The 22,307-nt window shown below is 53.4% G+C and overlaps 10 protein-coding genes across 10 annotated transcripts; 5 read left to right on the forward strand and 5 right to left on the reverse strand.

Annotated features, from left to right (window-relative positions):
- Positions 1 to 486: 486 nt before the first annotated feature.
- Positions 487 to 1,250, reverse strand: CKM354_001247000 (uncharacterized protein; the record flags this gene model as incomplete). The annotated part of the gene is made up of 3 exons (XM_044807992.1): positions 487 to 649; positions 763 to 1,067; positions 1,233 to 1,250. 3 exons carry the CDS (start codon positions 1,248 to 1,250, stop codon positions 487 to 489), a joined length of 486 nt encoding a protein of 161 aa, XP_044663927.1.
- Positions 1,251 to 1,555: 305 nt separating this feature from the next.
- On the forward strand, positions 1,556 to 2,701 carry CKM354_001247100 (uncharacterized protein; the record flags this gene model as incomplete). The annotated part of the gene is made up of 1 exon (XM_044807993.1): positions 1,556 to 2,701. One exon carries the CDS (start codon positions 1,556 to 1,558, stop codon positions 2,699 to 2,701), a length of 1,146 nt encoding a protein of 381 aa, XP_044663928.1.
- A 753-nt stretch (positions 2,702 to 3,454) lies between these two features.
- On the reverse strand, positions 3,455 to 7,421 carry CKM354_001247200 (uncharacterized protein; the record flags this gene model as incomplete). Its single annotated transcript, XM_044807994.1, has 3 exons — positions 3,455 to 3,558; positions 3,610 to 6,682; positions 6,792 to 7,421. 3 exons carry the CDS (start codon positions 7,419 to 7,421, stop codon positions 3,455 to 3,457), a joined length of 3,807 nt encoding a protein of 1,268 aa, XP_044663929.1.
- A 972-nt stretch (positions 7,422 to 8,393) lies between these two features.
- On the reverse strand, positions 8,394 to 10,025 carry CKM354_001247300 (uncharacterized protein; the record flags this gene model as incomplete). The annotated part of the gene is made up of 2 exons (XM_044807995.1): positions 8,394 to 9,358; positions 9,407 to 10,025. The coding sequence occupies 2 exons, from the start codon at positions 10,023 to 10,025 to the stop codon at positions 8,394 to 8,396; spliced, it is 1,584 nt and encodes a 527-aa protein (XP_044663930.1).
- A 1,285-nt stretch (positions 10,026 to 11,310) lies between these two features.
- CKM354_001247400 (uncharacterized protein) lies at positions 11,311 to 13,339 on the forward strand (the record flags this gene model as incomplete). Its single annotated transcript, XM_044807996.1, has 5 exons — positions 11,311 to 12,027; positions 12,089 to 12,466; positions 12,516 to 12,816; positions 12,867 to 13,000; positions 13,064 to 13,339. 5 exons carry the CDS (start codon positions 11,311 to 11,313, stop codon positions 13,337 to 13,339), a joined length of 1,806 nt encoding a protein of 601 aa, XP_044663931.1.
- A 368-nt stretch (positions 13,340 to 13,707) lies between these two features.
- On the forward strand, positions 13,708 to 14,539 carry CKM354_001247500 (uncharacterized protein; the record flags this gene model as incomplete). Its single annotated transcript, XM_044807997.1, has 2 exons — positions 13,708 to 14,254; positions 14,310 to 14,539. 2 exons carry the CDS (start codon positions 13,708 to 13,710, stop codon positions 14,537 to 14,539), a joined length of 777 nt encoding a protein of 258 aa, XP_044663932.1.
- Positions 14,540 to 14,793: 254 nt separating this feature from the next.
- CKM354_001247600 (uncharacterized protein) lies at positions 14,794 to 15,981 on the reverse strand (the record flags this gene model as incomplete). The annotated part of the gene is made up of 1 exon (XM_044807998.1): positions 14,794 to 15,981. The coding sequence occupies one exon, from the start codon at positions 15,979 to 15,981 to the stop codon at positions 14,794 to 14,796; it is 1,188 nt and encodes a 395-aa protein (XP_044663933.1).
- Positions 15,982 to 17,204: 1,223 nt separating this feature from the next.
- On the forward strand, positions 17,205 to 18,941 carry CKM354_001247700 (uncharacterized protein; the record flags this gene model as incomplete). Its single annotated transcript, XM_044807999.1, has 1 exon — positions 17,205 to 18,941. One exon carries the CDS (start codon positions 17,205 to 17,207, stop codon positions 18,939 to 18,941), a length of 1,737 nt encoding a protein of 578 aa, XP_044663934.1.
- A 264-nt stretch (positions 18,942 to 19,205) lies between these two features.
- On the forward strand, positions 19,206 to 21,096 carry CKM354_001247800 (uncharacterized protein; the record flags this gene model as incomplete). The annotated part of the gene is made up of 5 exons (XM_044808000.1): positions 19,206 to 19,893; positions 19,968 to 19,981; positions 20,036 to 20,064; positions 20,134 to 20,918; positions 20,978 to 21,096. 5 exons carry the CDS (start codon positions 19,206 to 19,208, stop codon positions 21,094 to 21,096), a joined length of 1,635 nt encoding a protein of 544 aa, XP_044663935.1.
- Positions 21,097 to 21,277: 181 nt separating this feature from the next.
- CKM354_001247900 (uncharacterized protein) lies at positions 21,278 to 21,943 on the reverse strand (the record flags this gene model as incomplete). The annotated part of the gene is made up of 2 exons (XM_044808001.1): positions 21,278 to 21,676; positions 21,740 to 21,943. The coding sequence occupies 2 exons, from the start codon at positions 21,941 to 21,943 to the stop codon at positions 21,278 to 21,280; spliced, it is 603 nt and encodes a 200-aa protein (XP_044663936.1).
- Positions 21,944 to 22,307: the final 364 nt, after the last annotated feature.

Consider the following 22,307-nt stretch of genomic DNA (forward strand, 5'->3'; position numbering starts at 1 on the left):
ATTGTCGACTGCGACCATCGATTTCATATGCTAGTGCTATCGAAAAGATTGCGCGCGTCGGAGATTTATTTCGGCAGATTGCCTGGCGCCATTTTATCTCCGAGTGTAGATCATGTGCTGCGATCATCTGGTGTGCAACGAATAGAGATGAATTTGAATGGGGAAATGGTATTGGTATTCAGGGTATCTGCTGCAATAGCATTTCGAACTCCACATCAGCAACAAAGCCGATCTCTATCAAGCAGCCAGATACATCACAAAGGAGTGACAGACGAACGCCATGTATCTGGACATTCTACAGCCATGCTTCTCCTCAATCTCATGCTCCGCACGTCCCTTTGTCGCATCCTCTAATTGCTTCAACTTAAACCATGCAGTGGTTCGCGAAGTCGATGCCGCGCTCGCAGTATTGTCAACTCGCTCACATCGGCCATTACGGCGCCTCGTGATCACACCGATGTGAGATACTCCAACAAGATGACATGCTTAAATGTTGCCAATCTCAGCAACAAAGTCGTCGAGCTCCTTCTTGGTGTCTGCATATTTCTTGGCCATCTCTTCGTACTTTGTCTCCCACTGGGAATTGTTGGCCTCGAGTGCCTGGACCTTTCGCTCATAGTGACCGGCCTTGACATCTGTTTGGCGAAGCCTGTTGTACACGTTTGTCAGCACATCAATGTTCCCCTGCTGGAACACCTGGTGGTTCCCCACCGAGCCGTCCATTCATCCCACCACATCAGGGGTACACTTTGTGTTACGTACTTCTCGTTGGTCTCTCGCAGTTGCTTGTCGTTGGCCTCGGCCTCCTCCTCGAGCAGTTGCAGCTTCCTCGTCAGCGCCTCGTTTTGTGTGCCGTGCTGTGCTGAGTCGTCTGCGGCCGACTTGGCCTCGCTGTGCAGCTTCTCGAGCTTCTCCACTTCTTGCTCGAGCATGGAGGTCTTGTGCTGCAACGATGTGATTTCCTGCTCCTTTTGAAGGTTCTCCTGCTCCAAGGCCTTGACCTTTGCGGACAACTCCTCAACCTTGGCGGCGGACTCGTCGGCCTCGATGCGGAGGGCATTCATACGCTGGCAACATGGTCAGTCTTGCTGTTCCAACATCACATTGTCCAAAAAGGGCGACGCGGCAGTGCGCCACAGCTGGTTGTGATCGTGCGCGTGCGGCCAAGAAAAGCGTGTTGGGCGTTTCTGCTGGCGATTGAGGGGCAGCGTGGGAGCGGTCAGCGGACTCACCTTCTTGATCTGGTCCATGGCGGCGGTGGTGCAAAGGGAAATAGGATTGGGTGGTGGGGGAAAGAATCGAAGTGAAAGCTGACGGTGGTGGTCGGAGCTGTGGTTGTCGGAGAGAAGGTCAGAGGGTGTTTGGTGAGTGCCTGATGCTGGACGGACAAAGAAGCGTGGCCCAGAGTGACAGAAAGTGACAGGGTTCAAAGGGAAGGCACGGCCGAAGTTTATCTCCACGCCGACTTTCTTGTGTTTACACTTGCAAACAAGCAACCGCAGCTGTCATGCACCGACTGCTTTGATGAGACGAAAGACGCGCCTTTCACAGCACCATGTTCGCCACTCGCAATCAGGATGAGAATGCCATCAACGCGCGGCAGCAGGTCGCCGCGGCGAAACCGCTGAACCAGAGCGTCCGAGGCCTGGCACCGAAAACGCCCGCGAATAAGCCGGCCTTCAAGACGCCCGCGCGCGACAACAAGCACGATGAGAACTCGAAGCTGGACTTTGGCAAAGCCGGAGACAAGCCAGGCAAAGCTGATCTCAATGCTTTTGTAACGCCTGCCAACAATCGCCCTCGTGCGCCGTTAGGGAACAAAACGACAAATGCCAAAGCCCTCCAGACCCCGGCCTTGCAAGTGCCATCGGAGGACAAGCCGAAGGCGACATCACCGCGTCTACGACGATCAAAGATCAAAGTCCACGAGAGTCTTGATACGGCCCATGATGTGCTCAACACGGATCCCGAGGAGCGCGAGATCGAGTATATGCCACCTCGCGGTGTGCCGTTGAACGATGATCCAGACGACATTTTGCCACATCCCATGAACTTGGACTTGCTGAAGGGAGAGAACTTGACTCGAGGCTGGTGGGCAGAGTATTCGCAGAGAGACATCGATGACGAGTTCAGCGACTTGGAAGAGAAAATCGAGAAGGCAGAAGCTCAACGGAAGAAAGAAGAGGCGAAGAAGGCCAAGCAGACGTCGAAGCCGCTCGTGAGCAGGACTGGCACTGCGGCTGCTCCTAAAGCTGCTCCCTCTTCCCTGCGTGCGAAGACTGCGGCATCAGCACTTGGTACGAAGCCTACGGCTAGACCTGCTCCGATGGCAAGAGCTCGTCTCACTGGACCTGCCACCTCAGCGACTCGCAAGCCAGCTCCAGTATCCGGCAACCCACGCTTCGCGGCCGCCAGAGCAGCATCAAACAGCACAATCGGGTACTCCAAAGGCAGGACCGTCTCTACTTCGACTCGCCCACCACTTTCCAATATCCACGCCCGGCCACAAGCTCCCAAAGAGCCAGTGCAACCAAAATCGAACACCCTCGACAACCTGCTCAAGCTCTCCGCCTTGGAGCTGAACAACGGGGACGAGGACGAAGACACAGCACCTGTTCCCACAAACAATGCTCTAGATGCCCTCTTTGGTGATGAAGACGAGGAGGAAGTCTTCCAGCTTGATCCAGTCCAGGATCTCTGAGGGGATCGTCGATGGCTGGGGCTTGATGGTGTCTGTACCCTTACAAGCATTCTCTTCCCACAGGAGCTTTTCTTTTCGTTTTGTTTTGGCGTTCGTAAGACCACGGATGATTGTGTGGCAGCGGGGGTATACCACAGATTGCATAGTATGCACATGAACCAGATTGGAAGATGGATCGTAGGCTATTAGTAGACAGAGTCTATATTTCGTACTGTCGTTTACCGTTGATCGAAATCGGCCCTCGCCGACGCAACAAAGCAGCTTTGAGTAGCATTCTCGGGCCAACAACACTGATAATGGCATACAGATGCTTTGAGCAGGAGATAAGATTCCGTCAAATGGCACTCAATATTCTTTTCATTCTCCACACTACTTCTCGTACTGGCTCAGAAGGTCAGCAGCACTGTCTAGCCGCATCCCATTTTTGCTAAATCTACTACTCGTAGCACTCCTCCGCTCGCCCTCGCAAAAGCGGGAGCGAATCGCTTCTACCGCGCGACAGCCCAAGCGTACATTCCCCGACCTTTTCTCGTGCTTTTATCTTTTTCCCCCTCGCGCATTCATGCAAGAAAATTGCCAATCATCCGATTTGGCAGCCACCCACGCTCGCAAATCGAAGAACCAAGAACAGCCGAGATGTGAATAATGCTAGTAGCAGTGAGTGTTTTGTGCTACGTGACAACTGTTCCTCGTCCTTCCAAAATCATATTCGTCACAGGGTATCGCGGTGGAAATGAAGTACTCGTCTTTTGTTTAATTCAAGAAGCCCTTGCAGTTCGCAGAACCACAAAGACATGGAATCCGGTCAGTGGCGCCAATCTCGCGTTCAAACTTGTAGTCGTAGGTGAGTTCGTCATCTGTTGCATCTGTTAGCTGTGTTCCGATGTTCAATTCTGCAAACTACTCACTCTTCATGATGTCCTTGAGGGCATAAATGACGATTCTCGGAGTGCCCTCGACTTTGATAATCTTGGCGGTGCAGTTCGGGCTGCAAGAATGGTTGATGAAACGAGCAATGCCTCCCTTCTTTGTAGCATCCACGATCTCGTCGTCCAGCATGCGGAAGAGATAAGACGAGCCAACACCCTGCTTGTCGTATTTGATCTCTCGCATGTCTGCCACCTTTTGTCGAACCTTCTCGCCAACATATTCGATGATGAGATCATTGATAGCAATGTTCTCCTCGGCGTACAGACCCCAGCCATGAATAGCAGAGCGGTCAAATTTGACGAGCTTCTTCCGCTTCTTCAGCTGGTTGAAGCGGATCGCAACGTCAGCATCGCCGGCGTTTGACAGACTCTGTTTCTGCAAGTTGATGTCGTTCACAAGTCGTCTGTTGTTGACACGATTGCTGCGAGATGTCGCTGTGGTGACCACTTTCTCCGCTGCTGCTACCTTCGCCGCCTCAGCAGCCGCAGATGGCGTGGCCTTTGCGAGTGCCTGCCGCTCTTCGCGCGCCTTTTGGACCTTGATACGGTGGGGAAGGTACCTAGACTTCTCCTCGTTCATGATCTTCTTCACGCCTTCCGTGCGGGCGGCGCCAGTCGGATTAGGCACGTAATATCCAGGAATGAGTGGCTCAGGTTGAGCGGTGCCAGGTTCGCCGTCGGTATTCAGTGCTTTGATCTCCTTCTGCTTCCAAGCCCACTGCTTCACATCGCCCACATCGTAAGCAGCGTACTCAGCCAGTGCGCGTTTAGCAAAAGCCAAATCTTCATCGTCCTTGATGAATGACTGCCAGCCATCGATATCAAGCACAACGGAGCGGTCTTCTTCGACGGTGCGTCGGGGCTTGTCGAACGTGAGGTGCAAATCGACACCATCTTCATCCGCAACCGATTCGAGCTCACGCTCCTTCTCCTCAATTTTGGTGATGATGGGTGTGACAGGCTTACTGTCGGCCTCGGCCTTTTTGAGCTCAGCCTCCAGAGCTTCTCGTTCTTCTCGCTCCTCGCGCTCTTGCTTCTTGGTCTTTCGCTTCCTCTTCGGCTTCTCCTTGACAGACTTGCTCTCGTCTGCTGCCGGTGTGCCGTCCTGCTCGCGACTCGTTGTGATCGAGATATCAGCCACATCATCTTTCTTCTCGCTCTTGACTTGGAATAGTGCGTCATCGTCTCTTGACCGCTGCCGGATGTATAGCTCTGTCCTCGCTCTTGTACCATATCGTGAAGTCCGTGGCAGCGTGTTCACAACGAGCTCCAACTCCCGAGTCGCAAGATCCTCAGGCTCCTTACGCAAGAGGTGACCAAGCATCTCTTTGTGGAACGCATCGAACGTCTCCTGGTCATCGTCCTCCCATTCGCTGACCTTTCGGCGCTTGTGCTTAGGCGTGTCTGCAACAGACTCCGTGTCAAATGGCGTAGACGTACGACTCGCACGGCTGAGTGGCCGGCTCTCCTGCTCTTCTGTGTCGCCGCGCGTACCGGACGTCTGGCGCTCGTCATCTGAGTCTTCTTCTTCTTCGGCGTACATCTGTTGCAGTCGGAAGTGCAAACCTCTTGCATGCTGATTCGGCCTCGCGGCGGGCTTGCGCCGCCTTTCATCAACGAACGCATTGCTAGGCTCCTTGTGTCGGTTCTCGCCCTTTCTACCTCGGTGATGAGGATCGTGAGGTCGCAGTGGCCTCGAATGAGACAAAGGATGACCTCGTCGGCCTTTCGGCGTATCGGGTGGTGTGTCTCCCGCTTTGTTGTACAGTAATGAGCCTCCTTTGTCATTTTCAGCGGGATCTCGCAGCCCAAGCTTTCTGCGCTTTTCGACATGTCGAGCCGGATCGAGGCTCTCGTGGAAGATGGGGATGGCGACGCGAGTCTTGATGTCGCTCATGATCTTGTCCCGCAACTCCGCGCGAAGCTGCTCCAGCGCACCTTGCACGGGATCCAAGTTTTCGGCTCGATTCTTCTTCTCGATCTCGAGATCTTCAGCTTCCTCGCGCTGCAGTCGCTCAAGCTCTTCTCGCTTCTTGCTCTCCGCCATGACCCGCTCAGGACTAGGACTCCGCTCGTAGTCCGGATTACCATATTTCTGACACTCCATGGCCATTTTGTATGTGAAGAGCGCACCCTGGTTGCACTCATTGTAGCATCTCTCCGTCTCATCCTCTCCCCGCTTGGAATCGTCGAATATAACATAGTAACCGCTCTTGTCCAAACGCACTTCTCGCCAATCGAATGCTTTCAGTCGCTTCTTCAGGTGGGGAATCGTCGTCCCGAGAACAGGGACAGACTTGTGAGGGATGTGAATATATGGCTTGCGCTTGATCTTGCTCAGAACAGGTGTGTCCTCGATCAGTGACGCAGCGCCAGTCCGTGGATTTGTAGGTATGTCGCTCGTTGGGGCAGGATCGGGACCAGGACGACCGCGTGGACCTACTGGTGGTGCCTTGGACTTTTTCCCCGATGGTCCCTTCGGTGCCGTCGGCGGAGGAGCGAGGAAGTCCCTCGTTTTTGGTTCTGCCGGAGCTGCGGGCGGTGCCACGGGGTGTAGCTTCTGCCGCTCTTCGCGAGCTTGTTTGAGCGCTTGTTCCACGTATCGCTTGCACCTCCGACCTTCGCGATCTAGTTCCACTTTGATCGTGTGTAGACCAATGCGCGCTCCGCTGAACTCCACCTCAGCTCGCTTCGCTGCAGCGACCGCAGACACCTCGAAGCCGTCCCTAACGGCGTCGCGATACTTAATCAGGGCGATGCCGAGGAAACTGCCGGTCTCTGGATCCGTCTTGTTCTGCACGGAAGCGATGCTACCAAATGTGCTGAAGTTCAGCTTCAAAGTGCTTTCCGCCAAGAACGGATCAAAGCCGACTGCGACAACTTGTTGTGCCTCACCAGGTCCAACCGAATACCTGTCCACTTTGTATGGTGGCAAAGTGTACGGCGCGATTCGAAGAATGGCTTTGCTAGGCTGTGTCTTTGGCCTGCACAGCCCAGACATGTATCCAGGTATGGCCAAGCGAGGATCTGGTGGCGGATCTGGCTCGTATGTCTGAATTATCCATGTGTCAGCGAAAGGGTACAGAGCGGTCTTTCTCTCATCTTCAAGTTATGTTTGTCATGTTGTACAAGCTCAGCAAAATATGAAATATGTAGCGTACCTCTGCGCCAAAGTCTCTCTTTTTGAATGCGGCCCGTTTTCGTTCTTCTCTGCTGAGCTTGTTGTCCAATTCTGGATCCCAAACCGCTCTGTACCCCTTCACTGACCCAGGTGGCGGCAGCATCCGCGGACGCTGGTTTTGTGGTTGTTGGGAGGAATCTGGAGTGTCCGATGGAGGCATGTGCGAGGTGGACGCAACGGCGCCATTGAGGGATGCCATTTCCGAGGCATTTTTCGAGTGCCGCGGGCTGTTACCCTTGGACGGCGAGGAGTCTGCGTGGGCGGTAAGAGGTGTGTAGCCGTTGGCAGATGTTTTGCTGTTGTTGCCAAAAGTATGTGAGTTGCGCGAGAAGACCGACGACACGGTGCTGTTCAGTGAGCTCGCGGAGCCGACACCGTGTAGCATGTCGCCATGATCCGAAGTCTGCATCTCATCGGATTGTGGCGATGTGTAGTGATTGCCATTGATGGAGGCTGGATTCGAGCTGGCGCCGTTGACGAGCCTCGAGTGCTGCGTGGCCATGGCTGGTGATGGGCGTGAGCGGGTGAAATCTGCAGCCTCGCGCTTACGCTTCAGCGACCTGGGAGAGAGACCCCCGGCGGTGGCCCCGATGCCCGCAGTCTGCGACATGATGCCGCCGCGACGCTCACTTCAGCCTCATCTCCTGCAGGTGCGGTATGAGGGGTGAAACATTCGAGGAGCCGGCGGTGGAAGTGACGCGTGAGGAGCGCCGGCCAACTTTTCCGAGGTCGCGCGACGCGGATGCTGCAAGCGCCGCTGGAGGCTCGCGACGGCGGCGGACGGCACAAAGAGATGAATATGTCGTGTCGCTGGCGGAGATGCAGCTTTGGCCGGGGTCGTGGGCGTGACGCGGTCGCGCTGGGCGGCGGTGGTGGAAAGGTGCGATGGAGGGAGGTGGGTTGTGCAAAGGAGGACGGCTTCGACGGCGCGCACGGCTTTCTCCATTCCAGCTTCTCCTCAGGAGATCCAAGCACAGCTTGCCCGGCACCTGTCGTCCATTCGTCGACACAGCACCACGTCAACGCCAGAAGTCACTCGCGATCGCTGAACCGCACAGATATTCACCTCCTACGTCTATGGACTGCATGCTCTACGGCGCTTCAGCTTCACGACGAGCAACGCGCGGCCGACACGACCCAAATACTTGCCGTCATCAATTCTCGCCCTACGGATTCCTCCATTCCAACGCGCACTCTCCTCCATGACAATTCCGACGATGGTGTGGCAGTAGAAGGTCCGCAACAGGCAGACTTCACCATCAGCTATGCGCATCTTGGGAGGACCGACTATTGAGTGCAGGTCGTGATCGTTAAAGATATGCTCGGCGGATTGGCTCGACCTCAGTGATGCATTGAGTAGCTGATGCTCCGGGACTCTGCAGAAACGAGCAGCCTCTTGGAGCCGTAAAACAAGCAATGGCGTTTGGCAGATTTAGCACATAGCCCTTCTACAAGCACAACTCGCAGGTCAGTATCTCCGGGGCAAGGACGACAACATATTGCTGGAGAGCGGTTCTATTGGCAGTACTGGCTAATGGTCTGAGATATTTATGCCCCCTTGCGTACGGTATCCCTGTTCATGTCACTTCTCTGTCACCTCTTCTAATCCAACCGCTCGCTTGAGATTTTTGCTTTTTACAAGCAGCGCCGCAGGAATCATCAGCCCGCTCATGGCTGTATAAAAGCCCCACATGTTCTTCAGCGCAGCGGCGTAAACGCCCAGACTGCCTCGCACTTGATGCAGGTCGCTTAACGAACTTCCTCCAAGCTTACTCTGCAATATGACACTGCCCACTACTATCGAGATACTGGTGAACAAGGTCCGTGCGAATGTCATCGCTGACATTGCCGCAGTCAAGTCCTTCGGTTCTGTATTCGCTTGCAAGGCGATCAGTGGCACCTGAATCACTGGGCCGAGACCAATGCCGGCGACAACAAGGTACATGATGATTTTGGCCCAGTCCCTTCCGACACCATAGTCGATGAAGAGGCCTATTCCAATTGTCGTTACTACTGTACCAAAGTACATCGGCCAGACGTAGTTTCCGGTCCGCTTGATTACCCATCCGGTAAGACAGGTTGCAAAGGTCACCGGAAAGACGAAGGCGAACATGGTAACTCCAGAGATGATTGGCGACAGTCCTACGACAACTTGACAGTAAAGTGGTATGAAGAAGTCGCACGGTATGAACACAAAGTTGTGCAAGCAGGTCACCGCAAATGAGGCGGCATTCGTTCGAGAAGAGAAGACCCTAGTTGGGATCAGCGGGTTGCTCGCCAGCTTGGCTTCGAACAGCAGGAACAGGCCGAGAAGGACAACGCCAAACACGATCAGGCAGACCACTTCAGCCGATCCCCAGGCTTTGGATCCTCCAGCGCCTGTTTCCAGTCCGAGAAGAAATAAGATCGTGCCGGTCACGATCAACGTCGCACCTGTCCAATCGACTGCACGAAGCCCTTCAGTTATGGGCAAGTTTGGAGACTCTATCTTCAAGGCGAATACCAGCATCACCAACGACGCACCGCCGAAGGGCATGTTGATGTAGACTGTGACGAGTCAGTAACGGGCCAACAGGGAGTGTCTCGAGTACTCACAGCACCATCTCCAACCCAGTGACTGCGTAAACACTCCACCTAGCACGGGCCCAAGACCTCCGGCCACAGCCCATACGGCGGCGGTGATGCCATAATATTTTGCACGATCCTCGATCCTGAAGAGTACCCCGATCAGGATTGTCACCAGTATCTGGAGGCCGGCTCCACCAACACCTTGGAAGGTCCTGCCAACGATGAGCATCTTCGCAGAGCTCGACAACGCTGCAATCAGACTGCCAGCCATGAAAATGACACTCGACAATATCAGCAATATTTTCGTCCCGAAGACGTCGGACATCTTAGCCCAGATAGGCGTCAGCGCTGTGCTGGCCAAGGTGTATGAGCTGCCGACCCAGGCATATTCCGAGGCTGTTGCGTCCAGAGTTCTGGCAATGGTCGGTAGTGCAGTTGCCACGATTGTGATGTCCAGCGCGTATAAGAATTGGGCCAGGCACAGAGAGAAGACGACGATTCGTCTTTGGATTGTTCCCATCTTGTCCGCGCCATACTCGACACTTTCGGTCTGCGTGCCATCGACAGCACTTTCGACAGCTTGCTTCTCGTCGTCTTCAACTTTAACCACTTGCGACCCCGGCCTCTTCTTGTCGTTTTTACTCATTGCAAACAGGCTCGACCAGGAATTATCTCGCTGTTGCTAGAGGAAGGAGAACGACGGAGAAGCAGTCTATGGTATGCATGCAGTACCTCGTGTGGACAAGGATACCCACTCGGTCCGAGCGGCGGTATTCTTGGCGAGAGTACGGACCAGGCCGCAGGCCTGCACATAAGTCATGGGTGCCATGGAGTTCTGCTCTTCGTGCAGCCATCTCAAGCATGTGATTCGTTAATCTGCATCTCATCGCAGCTGAAGCCTGTAGGGCCTAGATGTCATTGACATCAGGTGCCCATCGGGAATTCGGCGAGCAACAATCTTTCAAGGGCAGAGGCTTCCACTTTTGCTGCTAACTGATCACATGAAGGACAGTTTCTCCTGGACTGAGCAGCCGTCTTACTGGTCGGCTATAGCCTCCGGTGGTGCAGCGACGCGCATCGGGTTTCAACGTTGCTGTCGCAAACCTGCCACTGAAGCCCATTCCCTCTCTCCGGCCTATGGACCGGGCAGGACTGCGGCCGCCCCCACGCTGAACGGCAGCGGGAAGCACTGCTACATATCATGAATTCTCGCATGATCGAGATGCCAGCGTGTGGCTCGACACCCGGCCACATCCATAAATGATTCCTGCTAAAGACGGGTGTAGAGTCGGCGACGATCGCGGTCAAGCCTTCGAAGTTTTATCAGTAAGCAGTCTTCTAGTAAAAATTAGACCACATAACTGTTCATTAGCTGCGCACCGCTACCACCTTCACGAACATAGATACGCGAGTTTATCAGAATAAAGGCCGGCACTCTCAAAGGATCGCTTGGCAGGCATGCGCCCTCCAAACAGAATGGCTTGCACTTATTCGACTCCACCTCGGCGCGCTCTTTCACGGTCAGACTTCAATACAATTCCAAGCATTCGTAAGAACGGTTCTGTGTACCGCGGAAATTCATATGTGAGCTGTGCGTCCCCAATAGACACCACTCGTCAGTGAGGTCAGCGGCGGCCATGGCGCCGAGCCCTTGACCTACGTACAACTAGTGCTTCACTAACATCGTGTGCCACAGAGCCGCAATCTAAAAGTTGGGGACGTAGACATTGGCACACACAGCCCGCGGCTCAGCTCATCGGATTTCCTTACGAGGTATTGCGAGGAGCGGCTCTGCGAAAGAAATATGGAGCTAAGACGTACGATCCAAGACGGTAGGTGATATAGCCGTCTCTTGCGTAGCACTATGTCTCGCTCATCAGCTACTTCTTCTGACTCTCTCACACGTCCCATTATCTTACTAGATCGCGAATATGGCAGCCACCACCGAGAAACCAGAAGACGAAAAACACGAAGACCGCAAAAGCCGTACCTCCTCAACAGATTCCAGACACGAAAATGTCCTCCTCGCTCCAACAACAACAACAACCTCACACCCTCCAGAACCTCCACGAAGCAAATGGGCCAAATACCTCGAAATCCCCGAATCCAAAAAACTCTCTGGCAAAACCCTCAACAACAGCATGAGCCTCATCCTCGGCGCAGCTTTCCTCATGTTCGGCTACGACCAAGGCGTCCTCTCCGCCATCTTAACCCTCGACAGTTTCCAACGCGTCATCCCCCTCATGACACCTCGCACAACCGCCAACGATCTTTGCTGGATTGACGGAGATCGTGCCCGACCCGACCTAAATCAATGTACCGGATCACCGAATACCCAAGCAGCGGGTGTTGCAGTTTATTTAATTGGATGTTTCCTCGGAGCGGTTGTGGTGTTGTTTTTCGGAGAGAGTTGGGGGAGGAAGAGTACGACGTTTTGGGGATCTTTGATTATGATTTTCGGGACGATTTTTCAGGCTGCGACGAGCGGGTATGGGGTTTTTGTGGTGGGGAGGGTTGTTGGGGGGATTGGGAATGGGATGGTCACTTCTACTATGCCGACTTGGCAGTCGGAGTGTGCGAGGCCGGAGAGAAGGGGTTTTGTGATTATTCTTTCGGGGGCGTTGATTGTTTCGGGGATTATGGTTGCTGTAAGTTGGGGATTTCTCAGAGCCTGGTGAGATTCGGTGAGGGTTACTGACGTGAAAGCAGTACTGGACCAACTATGGATTTTATTTCCTCGAGGGTAGCGTGCGATGGCGCTTTCCGATTGCTTTCCAGTCGTTTTTTACGATCTTAGTCATGATGGGCTTGTTCGTTCTGCCGGACTCACCGCGTTGGTTAGCCTCAAAAGGACGAATGACCGAAGCAAAGGACATTATCGCACGTCTGCGCGGGAAAGAGCTCGATGACCCAGAAGTCCGGATGGAGCTACAGAATATCAAAGAATCCCTCGAAGTCCAGAACCTGGGCAATGGTTTCGAAATGAAAGAATTACTCACCAATGGCCCTTCGCAAAACTTGCGTCGCACTCTATTAGGTGTCGCAAGCCAGTTCTTTCAGCAGTTCACTGGTATTAATCTTGTCACTGTAAGTCAGAAGCTCTACTGATTCGTTGTGATGCTGACCTCATTCGCAGTACTACGCAACTTTCGTCTTCGAAAACTCCCTTGGCTTCGGTCCAGATATGTCCCGTCTACTAGCAGCGGCGAACGGCACAGAATATTTCATCGCGGCACTATGCGGTCTACCTCTGATTGAACGACTCGGTCGACGGAAACTCATGTTGAGCTGTGCATTCGGTATGGCAGCTAGTATGGCCATTCTAGCTGGGACCGTCAGTACAGGACAAGAAGATCCTGAAACTGGTGCCCCGGTATTAGGCAACGCTGCTGGCATCACCGCCACTGTGATGCTGTTCGTCTTCAACACGTTCTTCGGTATGTTGTCCTGATCCGCTGCGCTTCTAGCCTATGCTGACCTTAAGAAGCCATTGGCTGGCTAGGCATGACCTGGCTCTACCCAGCAGAAATCACAAGCTTGCGAATTCGAATCCAAGCAAATGCTTTGGCCACTTGCTCGAATTGGTTGAGCAATTTTGTGATTGTTATGATTACTCCTCCGGTAAGTCGAGAAGCAGTAGACGAAATCTCTCTCAGTTCCATGCTGATGATTCAATTCTCCCAGGCATTCGCAAGTTTGGGCTACCAGACATACATCATCTTTGCGGTATTGAACACGGCGATCATTCCTGCCGTGTACTTCTTCTTCCCGGAGCCCAAAGGACGAAGTCTGGAAGAGCTTGATATTATTTTCGCAAGTGCTCATGCAGATGGTGTCAGTCCTGTGAAGCGAGCCAAAGAGATGCCGAAGCTGGAGGACAATGCTCTTGAAGCAGAACTTGTGAAGTATTTCGGTGGTGATGTTGAGGAGGTGCGACGGAGGAGTTCTGTGGGCATGTGAATTCCTGTATTGCACAGACCTGAGAATGGTCGGAGAATACAAAATGCAAAGAGCGTGGAACGCGGAACATCGCCATGGCATACTGGGGAAGCAGCACAGCACACGTGGGGGCTCATGACGCTCGCATGGAGCTCCGGAATCGAGCTTCCGCTAGTCTACCCCATTCCGACGACATTCCAGATGCAGCTCCTGCACAAAGCACCAGACAGCTCTCTGATGAGGACGGAAAGGCTAAAATAAAGCTTGGCTCTATTGTACCTAGGTAGGGCGGGTGGGGGACGAGGGGTATACTTCATTCGAAGGACTTCATCCAACCTCCAACGAGAACAACTTCTCTCAAACCTCGCCCCCTTCATCCATCGCCCATAATGTCCGACAAAGTCATAGCCCACCCCTCAGCAGCCTGCTGCATCTCCGGCAAAATCCACACCGGCGACCCCAAAGGCCGCACGGAACAAATCCTCGATGTGGAAACCTACATCGCCGAACCCTCCCCCGCCAAAGCAAACGGCAACATCGTGCTCTACTTCCCCGACGTCTTCGCCCTCTTCACCAACAGCAAACTCATGATGGACGGCATGGCTGAAGCAGGCTACCTCGTCCTCGCCCCCGACTATTTCCGCGGCGATGCAATTTACAAACATAAAAAGAACTTGGCCGATCCGAATGATAATCCGACATTTGATTTTCCGGCTTGGTTAGCGAAACACCAGGAATTTTCGCATCCGTTTGTGCCCAAGTGGGTGGAAGAGGTGAAGCAGAAGTATGGGAAACCCGGGACCAAGTATGTTTGTACGGGGTATTGTTATGGTGCGCCGTATGTTTGCGATCAACTTTCGGAGAAGGGGATTTGCGAGGCGGGGGCTTTTGCGCATCCGGCGTTTTTGCAGGAGTCGCATTTTGAGAATGTGAAGAGTGAGTTTGTGACTTGGATGTCAGAAGTTCCATGAGGTGCTGACTTGTATGGCAGAGCCAATCTTCCTCTCTTGCTCCGAAATCGATCAAACGTTTCCAAAGGAGTTCCGCCGCCGTGCAGTCGATATCCTCGACGAGAAGAAGGCGCGATATCAAGTTCAAGTCTTCCAAGGTGTCAGCCACGGCTTCGCCTTGCGCGGCGATATGGATGACAAATGGCAGCGGTATGCGAAAGAGGCCAGTTTTCAAGGTATCCTCGACTGGTTCGATTGGTGGACAAAGTAGTAAGTATAAACTGTTCGGTGGTGCTGCCGCCGCTTCGATGAGAATATGCGCTACATATCTGAACGGAAATGCTGTACAGCTGTCGTGATGATGATGCTCTCTCTCCGAGATTGTAATGCGAAATGTGGAAAGACATACGAAAATCGCTCAATTCGTGCGCCGTGGTCCATGCTGTGGTTGTGTTTCCTCCGATCCAATCATTTTGATCTCGTTCGCGCCCGTGAAGAACCAAAAATGCTCGCTGCCGCATTTCGCTATGCAAGTTCTGGAATCTGGCTGATACGTCGTTGTGATTGCCTGCTCGAGGCTTCGCTGGATATGGAGCTCCTGCTCCCACCTATGGCGCCCAAGTGCGATCTGCTGATCATGCGTCTCATACTGATCGAGCCTCGTGGTGTGGCGGGCTCGTGCATCCATTCGGATACCTCTGTCTGTGCTGTGGAAGGCCGGGAAATTTCTTGTTGTTTTTGTGGATGGAAAGCGTAGATGTTTGCGAATCTAGCCAATTTCCTGAACACAACCTGCATCGTAGGCCGTACTGAGGCTGAATGCATTGATTCTTGGGACACTTCCTTGCCTAGGAAGACATTATGGCCGATGACGAAGCCGAACCAGTCCGGCTCGCTAAGTAAGTGGATGCATTGGACCCTCATCTCGCCCACGGCGAAGACTTGCCCATCGCGGAAAGAATCGAACTTCGATCCCCATCCTGCGTTCTGCACTCCGTACTGCCGTGCAAACATGCGCTGTACACCTGCGAGCGCCTTTCCAGTACATATCCGTGGGAACTGGCCATCGTTGTCTCGTAATTGCGTCCTCAGGTACCATGCCGATGTGGGATGATCCTGGACGGCATGCGTTTCCAGGATGTGGACCACATGGTAGTTGTATTCCTTCACGAGATACAAGATTTGATCAGCTGCGGTGGTGTTGATTCCTGGAGAGTATGGATTTCGGTCAAGCACCGGGTCAATGATGATTGCCTCTTTGGTCGAAGGGTCCGCCACGAGGTACTGATGCCGGTTGGTGGATTGTTCATACAGGGTGTGGATGATGGGTTCGATGTCTGATGTGATCACTTGGACGCCTTCCATATCGTCCGGTACCATGGGAGGTGTGACTGCTGACTCGAAGGCGGCATGCATCCCCGTTGGCCCTCCGGACGATCGGTCGGAGACGGGCGAGACCATTTCGCGGTCATTGTTGGCCGAGCGAAAGGACATCCTGCTCCGCGACTTGGAGAATTTCAGAGCGCAGGCCTGGGCGAAGTCGCGGAAGGTGGTGGCATGGAGGGTGTGTCTGGCGTGGAGGGGAGATTGGGTGTGCGACTGGGGCTCGCCGGTTCTGCGTGGTGCAGCATCCAAACCGTGCCAACCGGGGCCCCCTGGACTGCCGGCCCATGTGTTGCGCCATGTTGATCGCTTCCGCCCTTCCGACCACATCGCCGCTGGCTCCCACTGGGTATGTCGCACACGACGCGCCGATTACGAGTCTGCCAGCGCGCGCGGTGTCGCAGATTGCGCGGGGTGTCGCGAGTACAGTGAAGCAGTGTGGATAACGCGAACAGCTGTCGCCTCGCGCGCCCTCTCAGCCTGGCCACTCCCTAGCCTCGTCGGGCGGTACCTGCAGACGCCTCCTCGCCCGCCTCGCCAGGAGATTCGGGGTCCGCAATGATCTGCATCAACATCGACCAATGAAGTCTGTTATCGCGCTGGACTGGTCGCCGACGAAATCAACCACGAGAGCCGCTTCGAAGTCTCGCTGCTTGCGCAAGACCACTGGACGACAGCCTGGTTCACGGCAGCGAGCATGAAGGCAGCAACAACACGCTCTCCATATACAGCCTGATGCGCCTGCTGGCCCTCACCGATGCGACGAGTGCAACACGGCACAGAAGAACCCGAGATCGCCGAATCACATCCGATCACGCTTTCACGAGGAGGAAATGAGCACATCTCGACAGTGACGAGAGTGGATGACAATGGTGCACATGTATGCGTGTGCAGCCGCAAGCATCTCTCTACGGGATGATCGTTGTGCTGAGCTTGCGTTGCTGGCATTCCACGTCGATGGCGACGCTGCGAACGGCCGGAGCCAGATTCAGGACTTGGCAAAGAGGAATCGCATCTCGAAGTGCAAGGCATCGGATTTGGGGTCTGGGATATAGTGCCTCTCCACCCCGATGTTGACGACAGCAACGCTGTAAGAGTCGATCATGAGTCCACGGACAGTCGCGTGGTGCAAGCTCGATCAGTGCAGACGTGGCCCTTTGGAATGGGTGAGTCGTCGTTCGAGGCACTGCGCGGATGTAGGGCCATCACTGAGCAGTGGCAATGAAATCGTCATGTCGAGCGAGTCTCACATGTCTACTTGTTGTTGCTCTGTCTGCTCTGCTGCTTCACATTCTGTAAGCTCGGTCCGACCAAGTTCTTCTTTCGCCAAATCTCCCAAAGAAGCAAATTTCGCCGACTCCACACTCCACACTGCGGAGGTCTTGTCTACGGCAGTAGGATTGCCCTCCACTATTCGCACGAAGGCCATGACCTAGTGGTGTTGTCAATTGATATATCAGCGTGAACTCAAGCATTGTAAGTCAAGTCCAATTCGTCGTTCTCAAAATCTTACAATGCCTCACAGAGAATCTCCGCCTCCACAGCACGCCAAGATGGCTCAGAAGACGATCGAGAAGACGTGGTGGAAGGAAGCCAGCGTTTATCAGATCTACCCGGCATCGTTCAAGGACAGCAACGGAGATGGGCTTGGAGATGTTCCTGGCATCATATCAAAAATACCCTACATCAAGTCACTCGGAGTGGACGCCCTTTGGTTATCACCGATATACGCCTCGCCACAAAATGACATGGGCTACGACATTTCAGATTACAGAGACATCCACCGCCCCTACGGAACACTTGAAGACGTTCAGCGGCTGATTGATGAGCTTCATGCCAACCAGATCAAGCTGCTCATGGACTTGGTTGTGAATCACACGAGTGACGAACATGACTGGTTCAAGGAGTCCCGGAAATCCAAGAGTAATCCAAAGCGGGACTGGTACTTCTGGCGTGTTCCTAAAATCGACGAACATGGCAATCGCACAGAGCCGAACAACTGGAGGAGCATTTTCGGTGGCAGTGCTTGGCACTTTGACGAAGTTACACAGCAATACTACCTTGCACTATTCCTCCCGTCACAACCTGACCTCAACTGGGAGAACGAGGAAATGAGACAAGCGACCTACGGGGACATGCGCTTCTGGCTCGATCGTGGCGTCGACGGGTTCCGTATTGACAGCATGAATTTGATGAGCAAACACCCAGACTTGCCGGACGGAAAGATCACAGACCCGGAGTCAAAGTACCAAGACGGGTCCGAGTTCTTCGCTTCGGGACCCAGGATGCACGACTACATTCGTGAGATGCGGACCGAGGTATTCGATCATTACGATGTGATGACTGTCGGAGAACTGGGTTTTACCAAAGATGAGCAGTCTGTGTCAGATTACGTGGCGAAACACCGACACGAGCTGAATATGGTCTTCACCGGCGATGTGGTTGACATGGACTTCGGACCAACTGGAAAGTACTCTCGGGATGACTTCCACCCGCGAAAATTGCGCAAAATCACCAACATGTGGCAACAAGCTATGCCAAAGTTTGATGGCTGGAACAGCATATACCTGGACAACCACGACAGTGGTCGAAGTCTCAGCAGATACGGCTCAGATCTTCCGGAACATCGCGCTGCCGCGGCCAAACTCTTCGCAGTCTACCTGACTACACTCAGTGGTACTCCGTATCTGCTTGCTGGCCAGGAGTTTGGCATGGCTAATCTCGGCAAAGACTATCCTGCCGAGGCATATATCGATGTCGAGGGCAGCAATTACTACAAGGAAATCCTTCAACGACGGGGCGGTGACGCATCGAAGATGGATGATGTGCTAAAGGAACTTCAATTGAAAGCTCGTGACCACGGACGCTTGCCTGTGCAATGGGATGCAAGCCCTAACGCAGGCTTCACCTCGCCCGAGGCCAAACCTTGGATGACTATCAACAAAGATCACAAGGAATGGAATGCCGAGAGCCAGTTGGACGATCCGGATGGTGTCATGTCATTTTACAAAAAGATGCTTAGTCTGCGGAAGGAGCAGAAGGATTTGTTTGTCTACGGCACCTATGAGCCGATCGACGAGCAAGAGACTGGAGAGTACGTACTCGGATGGGAGCGGACAGATACAGAGGGCTCTAGAGCTGTCGTGCTGCTGAACTTCTCTGACCAAGAGCAAGCTGTCCCGATCGGCAAGTATAATGGCTTGACCGAGCTGATTTCCAATGGGAGAGTTCAGATCAAAGGCGATCGGGTGACACTTGGTGCATATGGTGCAATTGTATTGAAGCAGTAAACTAGATGTTATGCCAAGCTCAGGGCTTCCGAGCTTACCCTGCCCGCTTCCCCTCCTTCCTTCGTCTTCACGCCCTGCCTATGTGGGCCCGGTGGTATACACGTATCGCACCTCGTGTCCGAGTGCTCCTAAGCTACCGGATGAGGATATAATTGAACGCGCACGAGCTCTGCAGACTTCCTGCAACCTCGGCTGACAATCAGCTATAGATTCAGTCCTCACATCAAGCAGGAACACAGCAATCAAAGTCAACATTCGTCTATCATGGCCGACACAACAATAGACTGGCAAGCCAAAGCAGCTGCAAAACGAGCAGCAGAGCTCTCCAAGATCCCACAAGAATGGCGTCTTCCCCAAGAATACCTCACCGGGAACGAAACAACTCCCATCAGCGTCCTCGACATACCAGCCAAATGTGGCATCCTCTCCCAAACCGAGCTCGAAATCACAGAACTCACCGCAACCTCCCTCGCCCAAAAAGTCCAATCCGGCACCCTCAAAGCCTCATCCGTCGCCCAAGCCTTCTGCAAACGCGCCGCAATCGCCCAACAACTCACCAACTGCCTCACCGAAACCTTCTTCTCCGGCGCTCTCACCCGCGGCGCCCAACTCGACGCTTACCTCACCGAGCACGGAAAACCCGTTGGCCCTCTCCACGGTGTCCCAATCTCCATCAAAGATTCTTTCCGCTACAAAGGCGTGCAATCTTCGCTTGGATTTGTTTCGTTTTTGGAGAGGGGAGTTGATGAGGAGAATTCTCCGTTGGTGGATTTGTTGTTGGAGTTGGGGGCGATTTTGTATTGTAAGACGAATGTACCTTTGACGCTTATGACGGCGGATAGTCATAATAATGTTTTTGGACGGGTTTTGAATCCCGGGAATTTGAGGTTGGGTGCTGGGGGGAGTAGTGGGGGGGAGGGAGCGTTGGTGGCTTTTAGGGGGTCGGTGATTGGTAAGTGGTTTCTTTCTTTTTTGTTTGGATGTTGGTAAACTTGTAAAAGGACTTTTTGCTAATGTGTGAAATAGGTGTTGGTACAGATGTGAGTTGTGAGAGGCTGTCATGAGGGGTGGGTTACTGACCTTTTGCTGCTTAGATTGGCGGTAGTGTGAGAATCCCAGCACTGTAAGTTGTTGAGAGGAGTATCTGCGTTGTATGACCCCAAACAATTCTGACCTATGCTTTCCACACCAGGTGCAACGGCACATATGGCTTCAAACCCACCCCAGGCCGAGTGCCCTACGGAAACCAAGCCTGGTGCTCAGCACGCGGAAGCCCAGGTTTCCCAGCATGCGCAGGTCCCCTCGCAAACTCATTCGAAGACACAGCATTCTTCCTACGTACCATCCTCGAAGCCTCACCCTGGAACCACGACGCCACAGCAATATTCTATCCCTGGCGCTCCGCAATCGCAGACCAAACTCCCTCCAAGCTTCGCATAGGCTACTACATCGAAGACCCATCCTTCCCCACTCACCCACCAGTCCGCCGAACCCTCGACGAAGCAGCCAAAGCCCTCGCAGCAGCCGGCCACGAAATCATAGTATTGAATAACACACCCTCCATCAACACCTCCGTCGACATCGCAACAGCATACTGGTCCATGGACAACACCCGAACATTCCTCAAAAACATCGAAGCTGGAGGTGAACCTCTTATCCCTTCTCTGCAGCGCACATTGGGTACAATGGTGGCGAAACCTGAAGGTTACACACTCGAAGAACTCTTTAGCGTGAATGTTCTTGCTGGAGAATATAAAGCTCTCTGGCACGATTTATGGGTAGCGAATAAACTGGACATCATCCTCTGTCCGCCGGCACAGACGACTGCTGTGCCGCACGATGATTTTGGAGTGCCGCATTATACGATTTTGTGGAATCTGTTGTCGTATCCGGGGTTGATTATCCCGGTGGGAAAGGTTGACAAGGCTGTTGATCGGGATGAGTTGGCGAAGCCGGAGGTGGAGACGAATCGCATTTGTGAGTGAAGTTGTGTTTAAGTGAGGTCGTTGAACGCAATTATGCTGACTATGATGCAGATCGAAGTGAAGACGTACATGGTGCACCGACGTCGATACAGCTTGTGACTAGAGCAATGCAGGATGAAGAGCTTGTTAGCTATGCCAGGGTCATTGATAAAGTGTTGAAAGGTGCATAGGTGTGCAAAGATTGGAGCGACACAGGGCGGGAGTATCAGAAGACCACATTGCAAGCTGCAGAGGCAGCAAAGTAGTCATACAGTCATACATGGTATATTCTCTGTCGGCTTTCTCTACTTAGAGGTCCTGTCATGCCTCATCTACATTTCTCATCGACATCGTCCTCAGTCTAACAATCCTTCAACCAAACGACGGAATCGGCGGCAAAGAAATCACCCCTCCCTTCTGCTGAAACACAGCAATAGCCTTATCAAACTGCTCCGCAATCTGCGCATTAATCAGAGGCGCAAACCCAGCCAAAGGTCCCGTCAATTTCGCCGTAATCGCATCTCCCAAATTCGCACTTTGTTGTTTTTGCGTCTGGAGGGATTGCGCGACTGTCTTGCTGACAGAGAAGAGGAATGCGACGCTATCGAAAGCTGATTTCTTGCTTGAGAGGTTGGGGAGAAAGGTATCGAGGTCTGCTTTGAGTGCGAGGACGCCTTCGGCGACTTTTTGGGTGTCGGCTTCGTTGAGGACTTCGGATTGTTGGGCTGTGGAGGCGGCGGTTACGACGGAGTCGCCGACTGCGGAGGTTTGCTGGTGGGGTGGTGTTAGGATGATTTTCTGGTGAGGGTTATGGACTTAGGTGGTGGAAGGTACCTTTTGGATCTTTAGGACTTTGATGAGTCCGTCGAGGTCGCCTTTGTTGAAGGTGTTGACTGTTGCGTTCAAGGTTTGGACGTTGGTTTGGACGTTCTTGAGGGCAGCGACTATGCTTGCTGCGTCACGTTTGACGACTGTGTAGAGTGGATGAGCGGAAGCGACTGTTAACAGACCGCTGATGATGAGAGATGTGAGACGCATGACGAAGGATGTTCTTGGGCGATTGTTTGATTGGGGAGGATCTTTGTCGATGAGGCCTTGGAGACTGGTGATCCATCGTTCTTATTATACGTTCTTCACGTTTTGACGACATCTCTAGATCTGCGGGGTCGCATCTCGTTCCTGGCTCGTTTTGCATGATCCTCCAGATGAGATGCCATGCTTTGGCACAATTTGTGCAGTTGGCGCACAAGACAGTGGTTCAGCTCGTATGCTCGCATGCAATACGCAGATGATCGACTGTGTCTGCGAGCAAGTCAAGCCGGAGAAGCAACATCTGACGACAGATCTTTCCAATGAACTACCCACATTGGCAAGAGGCTCTCCCAGCGAGCCAGTTGCAGGT

This window comes from Cercospora kikuchii, assembly GCF_019650295.1.
Source record: "Cercospora kikuchii DNA, contig_00009, whole genome shotgun sequence".
In the NCBI taxonomy this organism is placed as follows: Eukaryota; Fungi; Ascomycota; class Dothideomycetes; order Mycosphaerellales; family Mycosphaerellaceae; genus Cercospora; species Cercospora kikuchii.